The sequence below is a fragment of the Sus scrofa genome, chromosome 8 (assembly GCF_000003025.6).
Source record: "Sus scrofa isolate TJ Tabasco breed Duroc chromosome 8, Sscrofa11.1, whole genome shotgun sequence".
In the NCBI taxonomy this organism is placed as follows: Eukaryota; Metazoa; Chordata; class Mammalia; order Artiodactyla; family Suidae; genus Sus; species Sus scrofa.
This window is the reverse complement of record NC_010450.4, coordinates 71,820,033-71,834,394: the sequence shown is the minus strand read 5'-3', so window position 1 is coordinate 71,834,394 and position 14,362 is coordinate 71,820,033. Positions and strand designations below refer to the sequence as shown.

The 14,362-nt window shown below is 38.8% G+C and overlaps 1 protein-coding gene across 2 annotated transcripts in view; it reads left to right on the top strand.

Moving 5' to 3' along the window:
• The window catches only part of NUP54 (nucleoporin 54), a 41,028-nt gene continuing 27,880 nt past the window's right edge, over positions 1,215-14,362 (top strand). Inside the window, exons 1-4 of one of the 2 annotated variants that reach the window (XM_021101458.1) lie at positions 1,224-1,394; positions 2,051-2,212; positions 5,096-5,179; positions 5,271-5,423. In XM_021101458.1, coding sequence (XP_020957117.1) covers positions 1,328-1,394; positions 2,051-2,212; positions 5,096-5,179; positions 5,271-5,423 — 466 coding nt within the window. In that variant the 5' untranslated portion in view covers positions 1,224-1,327. Of the gene's footprint in view, positions 1,395-2,050; positions 2,213-5,095; positions 5,180-5,270; positions 5,424-14,362 lie in introns of both variants that reach the window. The other variant, XM_003129118.6, reaches the window with a different exon arrangement.

The following is a 14,362-nucleotide window of genomic DNA, read 5'->3' as shown; positions in this document are numbered from 1 at the left end:
TGTTTATACTGCAGAGTCTTCATCCATCTCCTTGCCACCCAATTCATCTTTTCAGAGGCAACCAAAGCTGGAGTTCCCGTCATGGCTCAGTGGTTAATGAATCCGACTAGGAACCATGAGGTTGCAGGGTTCCATCCCTGGCCTCTCTCAGTGAGTTAAGGATCCGGAGTTGCCGTGAGCTGTGGTGTAGGTCACAGACGTGGCTTGGATCTGGTGTTGCTGTGGCTCAGGTGTAGGCCAGCAGCAATAGCTCCGATTGGACCCCTAGCCTGGGAACCTCCATATGCCTCGGGTGCCACCTTAGAAAAGACAAAAAACAAAAACAGAGGCAACCACTGCTATTCATTTTTAAAATGTATCTTTCCAGGAATATTGTATATGAATGTGGGTAATTATATATTCAGGCCCTCCTTTTTTCCCAAATTGTAGAATACCATGTACTGTGCTCTAAATTGTGTTTGTATCATTTACTTTTAAGATCTTTCTTTTCTGTACCTGAAGAGCTTGAGTGTTCCCACTGCATAGCTGAATAGTATTCCTTTGTATGAATGCAACTATTTAAGCAAACTGAGGTTTGTTTCGAATCATTTGTTATAAAAAATGCTGGAACAGGTAACCTTGCAGGCCACTAATTTTGCCAAATCATTTACAAGATCAATTCCTAGAAACAGCATTGCTAGATCCAAGGACAACTATGATTTTGATAGACACAATGGTTTGTTTTTATTTTTATTAAAGTTATACAAGCATATAAATAGAAGAATCAAATAATTCTACAAAGTTTCTACTAAGAATTCTAAAACAAAACGAAACAGAAACACCCAAAGCTACTTGGATATCATTCTCAGAGGCACTTTTAGCCTGTTTTTTTTTTTTTTTTCCCACTACTACCCCACGGCTCTAAGTGACAAACAAGCTGTTTCGTGAGTTTTCAGTTTTGATAACCACTGACTCTCCACTGGGAAGAACGAGGATTTAGCTTTCTCTGCTACCCTGCCTTCATTGCACACTTGTAGTCAGCCTTTTGCGCATCTTCTCCAAGAGTCCTCGGGCCGCACGCCGGGGTGAGCTTTCCAGCGTGTCACGCTGGTTGTGACGCCCCACGCCGCGTGGAGCCGCCAGGTCCCGGAAGCTAGCCAGCCAGGGGCGTTCCCTCTCCATCCTCCGCCCCCTACGCTTTTCGAACGTTCCGGCCTCTTAGGCTGGGTCAGAAAGGGGCGGAACTCCGTACTCCTGGCGCGGTTTCCCTGCCGGATCGAAAAGCCAAGCGCACCAAGTGTCGCGGGAGCAGGCCCGCAGCAGCACCTTGGTCCCCTGCTCCCGCGACATGGCTTTCAACTTTGCGGCTCCCTCGGGCAGCTCAGGTACCGCTGCAGCCACCGCAGCCCCCGCGGGTGAGTCATTCCCCCCAGACCTTCTCCCGGGGAAAAGGGGAGGCCTTGGGTCCGAGACTCTTGAGCTTGGGGGAACCTGGGGTCTCCTGCCCGCGCGCAGATTTTAGGGGCTTTGGAAAAGGCAGGCGGCGGCCGAGCGGGCCGAGACGGCTCCTGAGGAGGCCACGCGGGGGATAGAGGCCCAGCTGGGAGCTCGCGTGCATCGGGTGGGTCCCCGCATGGCCCACCCCTTCTAGCGCTCGCTTCCCGCCACCGGGGAGACGGATTCCAAGAGGCTGGAGGCGGCTCCTCGCTCCCTTTGCCGGGCCCGCCCTCTCATCCCCTCCCCTTCCCGGGCTCCGGGACCGGCGGGCGCGCTCGGGTGCTTCCCGCTGCTGGGCGGCGAGGGTAGCGCTGGAGAACCTCCGGGCTGCTCTGCGGCTCCCTCGGCCCTGGCCCCTCTGGCTCTTGCTGCGGGACTGCACGTACCTGCTCCTTCTCCTGCCCCGCCTCCTCCGCTTTCTTAATTCGTTTGGAGCCAAGTCAGGGTTTGTCTTTGTTCACTCTGTGAAACCTCCTGCTGACTCTTCTAATCCTTATCTTGCTTTCTTTTCTTTTTCTTCTTCCTTCTTTCCCCTCTCCCCTTTTAAAATTTTCTTTGCCTACACGCCTATCAGGATTTGGTGGGCTTGAGACTGCCAACTCCACCGCCAGTGGGTTTAATTTTGGGGGTTTCGGATTAACTGCTAATCCTGCAGTGAACTTTAATATTGGGAATTTCGGTGTTTCTACTACTTCGGCGACTCCTTTCAATTTTGGTAACAGTCTGGCAAGTGCAGGTAGATATGCGGGCCGTCTGTGTAACGAATGTTGGGAGCTGGAGTCCAAGAATATTTTGTAGTTGCTAGAGTTTGGGAAAGAACAGTGACTTGTCTAATAAGGAAAGGAAATTAGTTTCCTAATGTCGATTTAAAAACATTTGTATCAAGTTTTGACTCTTAAAAAGATTTGATTTTGAGAAACCTTTCAAGTTATTATCTTCGTCTGTTAAATTTGCATTTAATTGAACAGACTGTACCTTCCAAGTGATAAGAATTTGGAGTACGTTATTATTGGGAATAGAATACATCTTCCAAATTATTAGATATCTCTTTTAAAGTATAAGATCAACAGTCAGACCCATTTTCCTGAAATTCTTGGACTTCTGCGGTCGTTTTTTTCTCCACTTTTCCTGCACCTTTCATTGGAATTTCATTTGATTGTCTTTGTGTTTCCTGAGAGAAACAAGTCTTATACGAACAGCAGCAACCTGTCTTGTTTTTTAACCTGTGTAACAATAATTATTTTTTTGGTCAACTAAGCAGATGAGGATACATTTCTATAAGATAATGTAATTATTGAAAGAACCTCCAAGTCTTAAGTGGATTTTTTGAGAAGTGATCAGAGAGTATCTTAATTTGTCAGATAACATTGAGTTCTAAAAGGTAGGCTAGACATCTTTGCACTCAAAAAGCTAATTATGAAGATTTTGGTAACTATATGGATTGTTTGAAGCTCATTGCAAATTGTGCAAAATACAAACTATTCTCTGTGTGTGTATATTTATTTATATACATAAATTTAAAACAGGTATGTGTACCTCGCCTACAGTGACCCTATAGAAAAAGTCTTGTTCCTCAGCTGCTCGTATATGAATTTATTGTCCATATTCTCTTACATTCCACTGTGTATGCCCATGCCAATTATATGCATTTGGTAAACATGTCTTTTCCATGAGACTTATTTGAGAAATTTGGCATTTTGTGCAATCACTTTTTTTTTTTTTTGCAATTTGCATTCAATTTGAAAAAGTTTTGAAGGATACTTGAAAATTCCAAAGATGAAATAATCCATTATCATTAAGGTATATTTAAAATGATCACACATCACTGTTGTTTGGTATGTTTACTTTCCCCTCTTTGCTTAAAATTGGCACTGGGTAAAAGAGAAACATTGTTTTGAAATTTATGTTTCCAAACAAACCTACCCAGCTCTTGATTCAACAATAAATAAACCTTTGGTATTTGCTTGATTTCATGTTCATTTGGAGTTATTACTGTTCAGTTCTGAGTTGCGATAATATAACTGTGTTTTAACGACTTTTATGTACATTAACTTAGTCTTCAGCAATAGGACTGATAGACATTCTTGTTTACTTTTTTTTATCCTTGCAGATCCATTATTACTAATAAACATTTTTCGTATTAGGAGTATGTTAGGATAGTTACTAATGTTTTTATTGCATAGCCAATTCAGAATATATCTTAGTTTTTCTATGAAATTTATAAGTAATGAAAAAGATTAGGAACAATGTTCAGTATGTTAGGTGGTACTTATCAAATTGTTTACAATTTGTAGTATTGCAGTAGAACCTACAAGTAGTAGAATATTTGGTTGTGCCTGCATGCAACATGTAGTCTATTCTTGAATAATTTTCTAAGACAGAATTATGTGATTACCACCAATGGGTTGAGTCTTCATTTTCCTTCTTATATTTTGTGTTACAATATTGACAAATCTGTCTCTTATGCCAGAAATACATGAGATTAAAGGTTAGAATCCCAGAAGTCTGTGGCATAACTCAGGGAGCACTAATGGTTCAAACATTTGTCTTTAAAGTTTACCACTGGCACCACATTGGTAGTCAGGTGATGGCTGATAGTAAGGGGGAAAACCCCCACAATTTTAGATTGATTAGCATTTTATTCCATTCATGTTGTTAGATATGGTTAAAATTAATTTTGTCCCTAGATTATGTAAAAATGAAACTGGTGTATTGGCCACCGTTACTCAACTGTGGTGCAGAGCCTTGTGATAGCTCTCTTCTCCTTCCCGCATCTGCCTCCTCCTTGTGTTTTTCTCCCCTTATCTCTTCCTTCAAGAAACACATTCTTGTATAAAAATCAGCATATTGGTATGTTTCATTTTAAAAGTTGCTTAGTCTTGATGGAGACTAAGGAGAAATATAAGCTAAAGTAGAATATAAATGAATTTGCACCAAATAAGGTTGCAAACTGGCATCACAGCCTGCTGATACGATGTCACACCTTTCTAAAAATATTTGAATTCGTTGCAAAAAACCAATTGAATTAGGGTTTAAAATTGTGTAAATTTCACGTGGAAAATCTAGATCTTCTATTTCTCTTGGAGGAAAATGGGAATGTATAACACTACTAAACTACCATTCTTGCAGCAGCAGTCTGCTGGAATATGGGCACTGCTGCCATTTTTAAAAACTGTTTACATTGATCAGTTCCACCACTCAGTAAACACCTAGTCTGCTTCACTCATTAATGTCATCAGCCTATATCTTGTAGGCATTTGAATCTGCAACCCCCTACTCTAGAAATACATACATAGTCACTTTAGAGTTTGGTCAACAATATGGCAATAGGCTTAACACGTGTTTTCTCAGCTGTAACTTAATCATCCCTTTAGCTGAAAGACATATATTGCATTGTGGTATTTCTACTTTAAATACTTAGTCTCTCATTTCTTGTAACATTTTGACTTCTCGATTAGTAGTATCATTTAAAAAAAATTGAAGTTAAAAGTAGAGAAAGGAAAAATTAAACCAATATATTTTGTTTTCATATGGCACACTTACTTATGTAATTTGAAAAAGAAATTACCTCACGTATATACAAAAGATTCTTCCTATTTTATTTGTCCTTTGTAATTAGGTGGGTTTGGAGGATTTGGGACAACATCTACAACAGCAGGCTCTGCATTCAGCTTTTCAGCTCCAGCTAACACTGGCACTACTGGTAAGAGGACATCTTCTATTATTTGTAGAAGCAAATGAACTAGAGGTCAGATTTTTTTTTTTTTAACTTAATTTCAATTTTTCGTTCAAAGGACTCTTTGGTAGTACTCAGAACAAAGGTTTTGGATTTGGTACTGGTTTTGGCACAACAACTGGAACTAGTACTGGTTTAGGTACTGGTTTGGGAACTGGACTTGGATTTGGAGGATTTAATACACAGCAGCAGCAGCAACAACAACAAACTAGTAAGTATAAGAGGTTTTTGTTTTCAAACATAAAACAATGACAATATAAAGTGCACTGCTCAAAACACTTTAGTGGATTTTTTTTTTTTTTTTTTTGAGGAATTGTTAACTATTATATTCCATAGGATTCCACATCTTGTGTTTATATATGATGATAGCAGCTGGGGAGAAGGCAGGCTGGCATGATTATGATTCTAAGGCCTTTATGTTTAGAATCATTCCATTACAATTATTTTGTCCTAGTTGCTAAAAATAACATGAGTATAGAAAACCATACAAAAGTACAGGTTCGTGAATTATAAGGTGAACACCTTGTACCACTGCCCATGTCAGGAGGTAGACCCTGGCCAGCCACCTTGGTCACCCCCCCCCATTCCCTTCCTTGTCACTTCCCGGTCAAAGGAATTAGAGTTTTGCATTTATGTTGATTACTTCCTTTCTTTATTGTTTTGTCACTCTAGTGTATAAACAGTAATGTTTAGTGCTATTTGTTTTAAATCTCTGTGAGTTACTCTTTTAGCCCTCTTTTTTATTTTTTAATTTGTCGAAGGATCAGCTCGAACTCGGATCTCACACTGTGTCGGTTTCTTGCGAATCCCTGAGCTGCAGCATGAACTCCCACTTCTCTTCTCGCCTGTGCTCTGGATCTTGTTCCTCCTACCTTCTGGGAACCCTTGTACTGTTGATTATTCTTCCCAGCAAACTCCCACCCCAGGCCACCCCCAGCCCCCCACTAAAAAAGTCTTCAGCTTCTCTACCCACAGATTCTTCTCATCCACATTTAAACAGTCTGAAGTTTCTTTTTTCTTAAAATAGTAACAACAAAATAAATCTGCTTTAATTTTACATCTTACTTTAGTTATCATTGCTATCACGTCTTCTCCCCTTCTTAAACTCTTTGAAATAGGTGCAGACGAATGGGATCTTCTGCTATCTTCTGTTTCCTCTTTGCTCACACTAATCTGGTTTCTGCTTTCTTTACCCAATCCAATATGAAGGTCATTAATCATCTCAAATCTAATCAACATTTTCTGTTCTTTAGTTGTGAAAAATTCTAACACACAAAGAGAATAGAAAACCCCATATTTTACCAAATAGATTCAACAAAAGTCACATTTGTTTTATTGATCTCCTTTTCTTCCTTTTTTTTTTTTTTGAATTGCTAAGTACTTTAAAACAAATCTCCAACATGTCATTTTACCCTATTCTTACTGCTTTACGTGCTTCTCTCTTTAAAACATGGAGTCATTCCAACTCACAGGTAGGTAATTCCTTGATATCATCTAATACCCAGGCCTTAATCAAATTTCCCAATATATCTCAGTAAAGTTTTCTTCAGTTGTTTTGTTTGAATGATGATCCAAACAAGATCCACACATTCACTTGTTATGTCACTGAAGTTTCTTTTTAGTGTAGACAGTTTCCTATTCTGTTTCTTTCTTTTTTTCCCCTCCCTGCTCATGAATTGTTGTAGATACTGGGCCAGTTGTCCTGTGAAATACCTCCCATTCTGGGTTTGTTTTCTTTGTAGATTCGTTTAACTTCATCCCCTAGTTTGACTTTTTAGCATGAATACTTTGCAGGTGGTGCTGTGTGCTTCATATAGCGTCGTATTAAGAGACTTTGTTTTAGAGATGCTAAGGTTGATCACTGGGTTCAGGTGGTAAGAGCCAGTCTGTCTTGTAAAGTTCCCCACCAGTCTCTAACTTAATGGTTTCATTCATTGATGGTCATTGCCTTAATCAGGTTTTTTTGGCCACACCTGTGGCACATGGAAGTTTCCAAGCCAGGGATCATATCTGAGCCGTAGGCTGTGACCCACACTGCTGCTGTGGCAACACTGAATCCTTAGCCCACTGCACCCGGCCATGGGTTGAACCCATGCCACCACAGAGACATCCACCAGATCTTTAACTCAGTTATTTTATTAGGAGTGCAAAATGGTTATTTCCTAATTCTGCTGTCTCTTCCACACTGAAATTCTTCTGTAAATGGAGTTTTTCTTCATTCCCTCAAGATTGCTTGGTCACTCTGAAATATAGTTTGTATAGGAAAGGCATGATAAATTCTTTCTTTTTATTTGACAATTTTTGTAAGAAGTTGTTGGTGGCCTGGTTATTTCTAATGGTGTCTAAGGAGTTGAGATTTTCTAAATTTTTAATATTTACTTTTAAAAACTATCATTTTGGGAGTTCCTGTTGTAGCCCAGTGGGTTAAGGATCCTGCATTGTCACCACTGTGACTTTGGTTACAGCTATGACGTGGGTTCAGTCCCTGGCCCGGGAACTTCCTCATGCTTTGGGCTTGGCAAAAAAAAAAAAAAAAAAAATACCATTTTGAATGCATGAGCTTTAATAAGTTGAATGTGTTTGAATTGGTTACATTTTATTCTTTTTGATCCTCAAATTGTCATATTTTTGGCCACTGTGAACCCTTAACTTCAATAGTAGCCTGATCTTTTTTTTTTCCCTAGTCTGTTGTTTAGTATCCTTGTTGCCTTTTCTTTTTTTGGCTACCCTGTGATGTATGGAATTCTGGGGCCAGGGATAAGATCCCAGCCACAGCCTTGATCCAAGCCACAGCCGTGGCAACGCTGGATCTTTAACTCACTTTGCTGGGCTGTGGATGGAACCTGCACCCCAACACTCCCAAGAGGCCGCCAATCCTGTTTCACCACAGCAGGAGCTCCTTATCCTTGTTGCTTTTGCCAGCTCATCTTCCCTTCCTCTTTGCCACAGAGATTTTGCACATGCTGTGTTTCTTTGCTGCTACTCCTTGACCTGGCTTACTTCTGTTTTAGACTTTAACTGAAGTTCTAATGGGACAGCCTTTTCTTTTCTTTTTTTTTTTTTTAATGATTTTTATTTTTTCCATCATAGCTGGTTTATAGTGTTCTGTCAATTTTCTGTTGTACAGCAAAGTGACCCAGTCACACATACATATATATATTCTTTTTCTCACATCATGGGACAGCCTTCTCTAGACCCTTCTGCCCCAGGCTTGATTAGCTCCTTCATTTAGGACTCTCACAGACTCTACTTCTCTGAGGCTCTTATCATAGCTATTAATATTTGTTTGATGTGCTCAGTTTGTTTAAAGAACCAGTCTTGTTTACCATAATATCCTTAGTGTTTACCTCTGTGTTGGACACTTAGTACTCAGTAAATGTTTGTTGAATGAATGCTCAGTGAATGAATGCATGAAAGTATGTATTATGTATGTATGTATGTATGGTATAAAACCAGGAGAGACTGTATGGTCAGGAAATTTCAGGGAAAAGAGTTTTTCACCGAAGATACATATTCAGTAAAAGTTGAAGATTTTCTTTGGGGGCTGAAGGGGGGCCCTAAAAAGGTACAAAGGTATGTGAAGTCTAATATGCTAATGCTTTAAAAGAGTCTATTGGATTTTGTTAGTTGAGTTTCTCAAATGCCTTCCAGCTAGTGAGCTCTGAGTTAGGCTAGTGTGGTTGGAATCCAGAGTGAAGTGTAAAGGGGGAAGATGAATGTAAATTAGTATAGATAATAGTTTATCTCATTTAAAAATTGAGGAAGATGAAGCCTAGGAATTTCTTGACCAAGGCTACAAAGTGAGCTTATAGTAACCAGGATTCAAGTCTTCTGACTTCTAGTCTAATTCTTTACTGTTTTCATATATACCCCTTTGGGAGTTAATAATATTCATGTGTGGAGGGTAATGGCAGCCCCTCTCTAGCTCTGAAGAAGCCCCAGTGACCTCGTGGTACTTGTAGCCTTTAGAGCTGAAAGAAAACTTAAATATCATCTGATATAGTGGTCCTAAAACTCGGGTCATTTTGGTATTCATGATTTTTCTTTTATTTACTTAACATTTGTATTGTTAAAGAATTTTCTTTAAATCAGTTTACTTTTTTAAACATTAAATATGTTTACTTTTAAAGAAAAATTCAAACTACTGCTGTTAAGTGGAAAACCAGTATCACTTGCTATAAAGAAAGGGTAATTGAAATTAAGTCCATAGAAAATATAATAATAGTGTTAATAACTTTTGGCTACGTATCTTTGTTTTGAGCTCTGAGCCTTAGATCTCTTCTCCCCTTTGTTAAAAAGTGAGATGAGCAGATGATATGAGGCATTAAAGGCATATAGCACCAAACAGACTTTTAAAAGAATATATAATCAGATAACTAAGAGAAGTTTTTATATATGATTTAGCCCATTTAGTGACACAGCTGTTGCTTGATAGCTGTGATTTCATTTGCCAGAGTTACTTTCTTATCTTGCACTTTGGAAAGATATGATATAATAACTTAGCTCTTCTTTCTATTGGAGAAATTGTAACACAGAGAGGATAAGTGATTGTCCAAAGTTACACAACCAGCTAAAGCTTTAGGTTAGAATTTGTCCGTTTGTTTTTTTGTTTGTTTTTTCTTGTTTTTTGTTTTTTGCTATGTATTTCTTTGTAATAAGAAAGGAAATTTTTTATAGTGGCATTTTTTTTAACTCAGTGAATTTTATTACAATTATAGTTTATATGACAATCATCACAACCCAGTTTTATAGCATTTCCATCCCAAACCCCCAGCCCATTCCCCCATCCCCCCATCCTGTCTCCTTTGGAAACCATAAGTTTTTCAAAGTCTGTGAGTCAGTATCTGTTCTGCAAAGAAGTTCATTGTATCCTTTTTTTAGATTCTGCATGTAAGAGATAGCATATGATGTTGGTGTCTCACTGTCTCACTAACTTCACTTAGCATGATAACTTCTAGGTCCATCCATGTTGCTGCAAATGGCATTATTTCATTCCTTTTTATAGCTGAGTAATATTCCATCGTGTATAGGTACCACATCTTTACCCACTCCTCTGTTGACAGACATTTAGGTTGCTTCCATGTCTGGGCTGTTGTACATAGTGCTGCAATGAATATCGGGATGCATGTATCTTTTCAAGTCATGGTTTTCTCTGGATAGATGCCCAGGAGTGGGATTGCCGGATCAAATGGTAATTCTGCTTTTAGTTTTTTGAGGAATGAGGAATCTCCATACTGTTTTAGTGTTTCGAGGATGAGGAATCTCTATACTCTTTTCCATAGTGGGTACACCAAATTACATTCTCACCAACAGTGTAATAGGGTTCCCTTTTCTCACCACCCTCTCCAGCACTTATTGTTTGTAGATTTTTTAATGGTGGCCATTCTGCCTGGTGTAAGGTGGTACCTCACATTTGGTTTTGATTTGCGTTTCTCTAATAAATAGTGATGCTGAATATCTTTTTTTTTTTTTTTTGCCATCTGTATGTCTTCATTGGAGAATTGTCTGTTTAGATCGTCTGCCCAATTTTTTTTTTTTTTGGTCTTTTTGCCATTTCTTGGGCCGCTCCTGTGGCATACGGAGGTTCCCAGGCTAGGGGTCGAATCGGAGCTGTAGCCTCCAGCCTATGCCACAGCAATGTGGGATCCCAGCTGCATCTGCAACCTACACCACAGCTCACAGTGACGCTGGAGCCTTAACCCACTGAGCAAGGGCAGGGACCGAACCCACAACCTCAGGGTTCCTAGTCGGATTCGTTAACCACTGAGCCACGACGGGAAGTCCCCATTTTTTTGATGGGGTTGTTTGGGTTTTTGGTATTGAGCTGCAAGAGGTGTTTATAAATTTTGGAGATTGATCCCTTATCAGGCACTTCGTTTGCAAATATTTTCTCCCATTCTTTGTGTTGTCTTTTTGTTTCCTTTGCTGTGCAAAAACTTTTAATTTTGCTTAGGTCCCATTTCTTTATTTTTGTTTTTATTGTCATTACTCTAGGAGGTGGATCTAAGAAGGTAATTGATTGCTGTGGTTTGTTTTTTATGTCAGAGAGTATTCAGCCTATGTTTTCCTCTAAGGGTTGTATAGTATTGATGTTATAATGAGGTCTTTAATCCATTTTGAGTTTGTTTTTGTGTATGGTATTAGGAAGTGTTCTAATTTCATTCTTTCACATGTAGCTGTGCAGTTTTCCTGACACTGCTTGTTGAGGGGGCTGTCTTTTCTCCATTGTATATTCTTGCCTCCTTCGTCATAGATCAGTTGACTGTAGGTGAGTGGGTTTAATTTTGGGCTTTCTGTCTGGTTTGCTGATAAATATTTCTGTTTTTTGTGCCAGTACCATGTGATTTTGATGACTATAGCTTTGTAGTGTAGTCTGAAATCAGGGAGCCTGATTCCTCCAGCTCCATTTTTCTTTCTTAGGATGGCTCTGGCTATTCTGGGTCTTTTGTGCCTCCAAACAAATTTTAAAATATTTTGTTCTAGTTCTATGAAAAATACTATCAGTAATTTGATAGGGATTGCATTGAATCTGTAGATTGCCTTGGGTAGTTAAGTCATTTTTGACAATATTGATTCTTCCAATCCAAGATCATGGTATGTCTTTTCATCTGTTTGTGTCATCTTTGATTTCTTTCATCGGAGTCTTATAGTTTTCAGAGGACAGGTCTTTTGTCTCTTTAGGTAGGTTTATTCCTAGATATTTTATTCTTTTTGATGTGTTGGTAAATGGGATTGTTTCCCTAATTTCTCTTTCTGCTCTTTTGTTGTTAGCATATAGAACTGCAGTCAATTTCTGTGTATTAATTTTGTATCCTGCAATTTTTGTCTGATACGAGTATTGTTACTCCAGCTTTCTTTTGATTCCCGTTTGCATGGAATATTTTCTTCTATCCTCTCACTTTCAATTTTTTATGGTCTCTCTTTTTTTTTTTTTTTTTTTGTCTTTTTGCCATTTCTTGGGCTGCTCCTGCGGCATATGGAGGTTCCCAGGCTAGGGGTCCATTTGCAGCTGTAGCCACCAGCCTACGCCAGAGCCACAGCAACGCAGGATCCGAGCCACGTCTGCAACCTACACCACAGCTCACAGCAATGCTGGATCGTTAACCCACTGAGCAAGGCCAGAGATCGAACCCGTGACCTCATGATTCCTAGTCGATTCATTAACCACTGAGCCACAACGGGAACTCCGATATACATGTTCTTATTGCCGTTGCATTAAATGTTTTGGCTTTCTTTTTGTTGGTCTTTTTTCTTCCCTTCTTGTTCTCTTCTCTTGTGGTTGGATTGCTTTTTGTTGTAGTTGGATTGCTTTTTTTATTTGTGTGTATATCTGTTGTAGATTTTTGGTTTCCAGTTACCCTGAAGTTTTGATATGGGAGTCTATAGGTAATCAAGATTATTTTAAGTTGTTGGTCTCTTAATTGCAAGTGCATCTCCAGAGTCCTGCATTTGTATCTTCCTCTTTTCACAGTTTCTGATTTTGGTGGCATATTTGTGTGTAGATGATTTCCTCCCTTTACTGTATGTGTGCCTTTACTGGTGAGCTTTGTCCATTTGTAATTTTTTTTTCCTAGTTGTTGCCTTTTCTTTTCCACTTAGAGAAGTTCCTCTAGTATTTGTTGTAAAGCTGGTTTAGTGGTGTTGACTTCTCTTCACTTTTGCTTGTCTGTAAAGCTTTTGATTTCTTCTTCAAATCTCAGTGAGAGCCTTGCTGGGTAGAGTAATCTTGGAGGTTTTTTCCTTTCATCACTTGAAGTATATCCTGCCACTCCCTTCTGGCCTGCCAAGTTTCTGCTGAAAAATCTGCCAATGACATTATCACGGTTCCCTTGTATGTTATTTGATTCTTTTCCCTAGCTGCTTTCAATATTTTTTCTTTAATTTTGGTCAGTTTGATTAATATGTGTCTTAGGGTTTTCCTCTTTGGGTTTATTTTATATGGTACTCTTGCTTCCCTGATTTGAGGGAGTATTTCCCTTGTTAGGGAAGTATTCAGCTATTATGTCTTCAGACATCTTCTCTGGCCCTTTCTTTTCTCCTTCTGGCACTCCTGTAATATGGATGTTGGTGTGTTAACCTTGTCCCAGAGTTCTCTTAGACTGTCTTCTGCAACTTCACAAGCTTTACCTTTTCTTTGGTATGGATCGAATATTATGGCTCTAATTTATATTCTGGTAGTGGAATTAATTTTATTAAGATAATATTAGAAAAGTAAGTTTAATATTATAAACATTAGCATATTAGTTTCCTATTATTGCCTTAACAAAGTGTCACAAATCTAGTAACTTAAAATATATTATTTTATAGTTCTGGAGATGAGAAATCCAGAAATTTAAGTTTCACTGAGCTAAAATTAAGTTGTTGAATGGATGGACCTAGAGGTTATCATACTAAGTGAAGTTAAATCAACCAGAAAAAGACAAGTATCATATCATAACCACTTACATGTGGGATCTAAGTTAAAGATGATACAAAACTTATTTAGAAAACAGAAACATGAAAATGTTTTGAAATCAAACTTACCAAAGAGGAAACATGGGGTGGGGGGGTGATAAATTAGGAGATTGGAATTAATATATGCACACTATTATATGTTAAACAGATAACAAAGGACCTACTGTATAGGACAGGGGAATTTACTCAGTATTCTATAATAACCTAGGGAAAAGAATCTGAAAAAGAATGGTGTGTGTGTATATGTGTATAACTGATTCACATTGCTGTACACCTGAAACTTAACATAATGTGTTAAATCAACTGTACTCTAATAAAAGTTTTAAAAAAATGAAGTAAAATTAAGGTGTTGACAGGATTGTTACTTCTTAAGGTTCTAGGGAAGAATCCATTTCCCTGCTTTGTCCATCTTGTAGAATCGGTGCATTTCTTGGCTCATAGCTCCTTCTTCCATCTTCGAATTCAGCAGCATAGCATCTTTGGATCTCACTTTGACTTTGTCCCCCCTCTTCCCTTTTAAGAACGCTCATGTTAGATGATATCAGTTTAATCACATCTGCAAAATTCCTTTTGCTGTCTAAGGTAACATGTTTATAGGTTGTGAGGGTTAAGATGTGGACCTTCCGAGTGGGTGAATGGGGTTATTCTGCCTACCATATCTAGAATCTGAATTGATTGATCCTTTTTTTTTCAGAA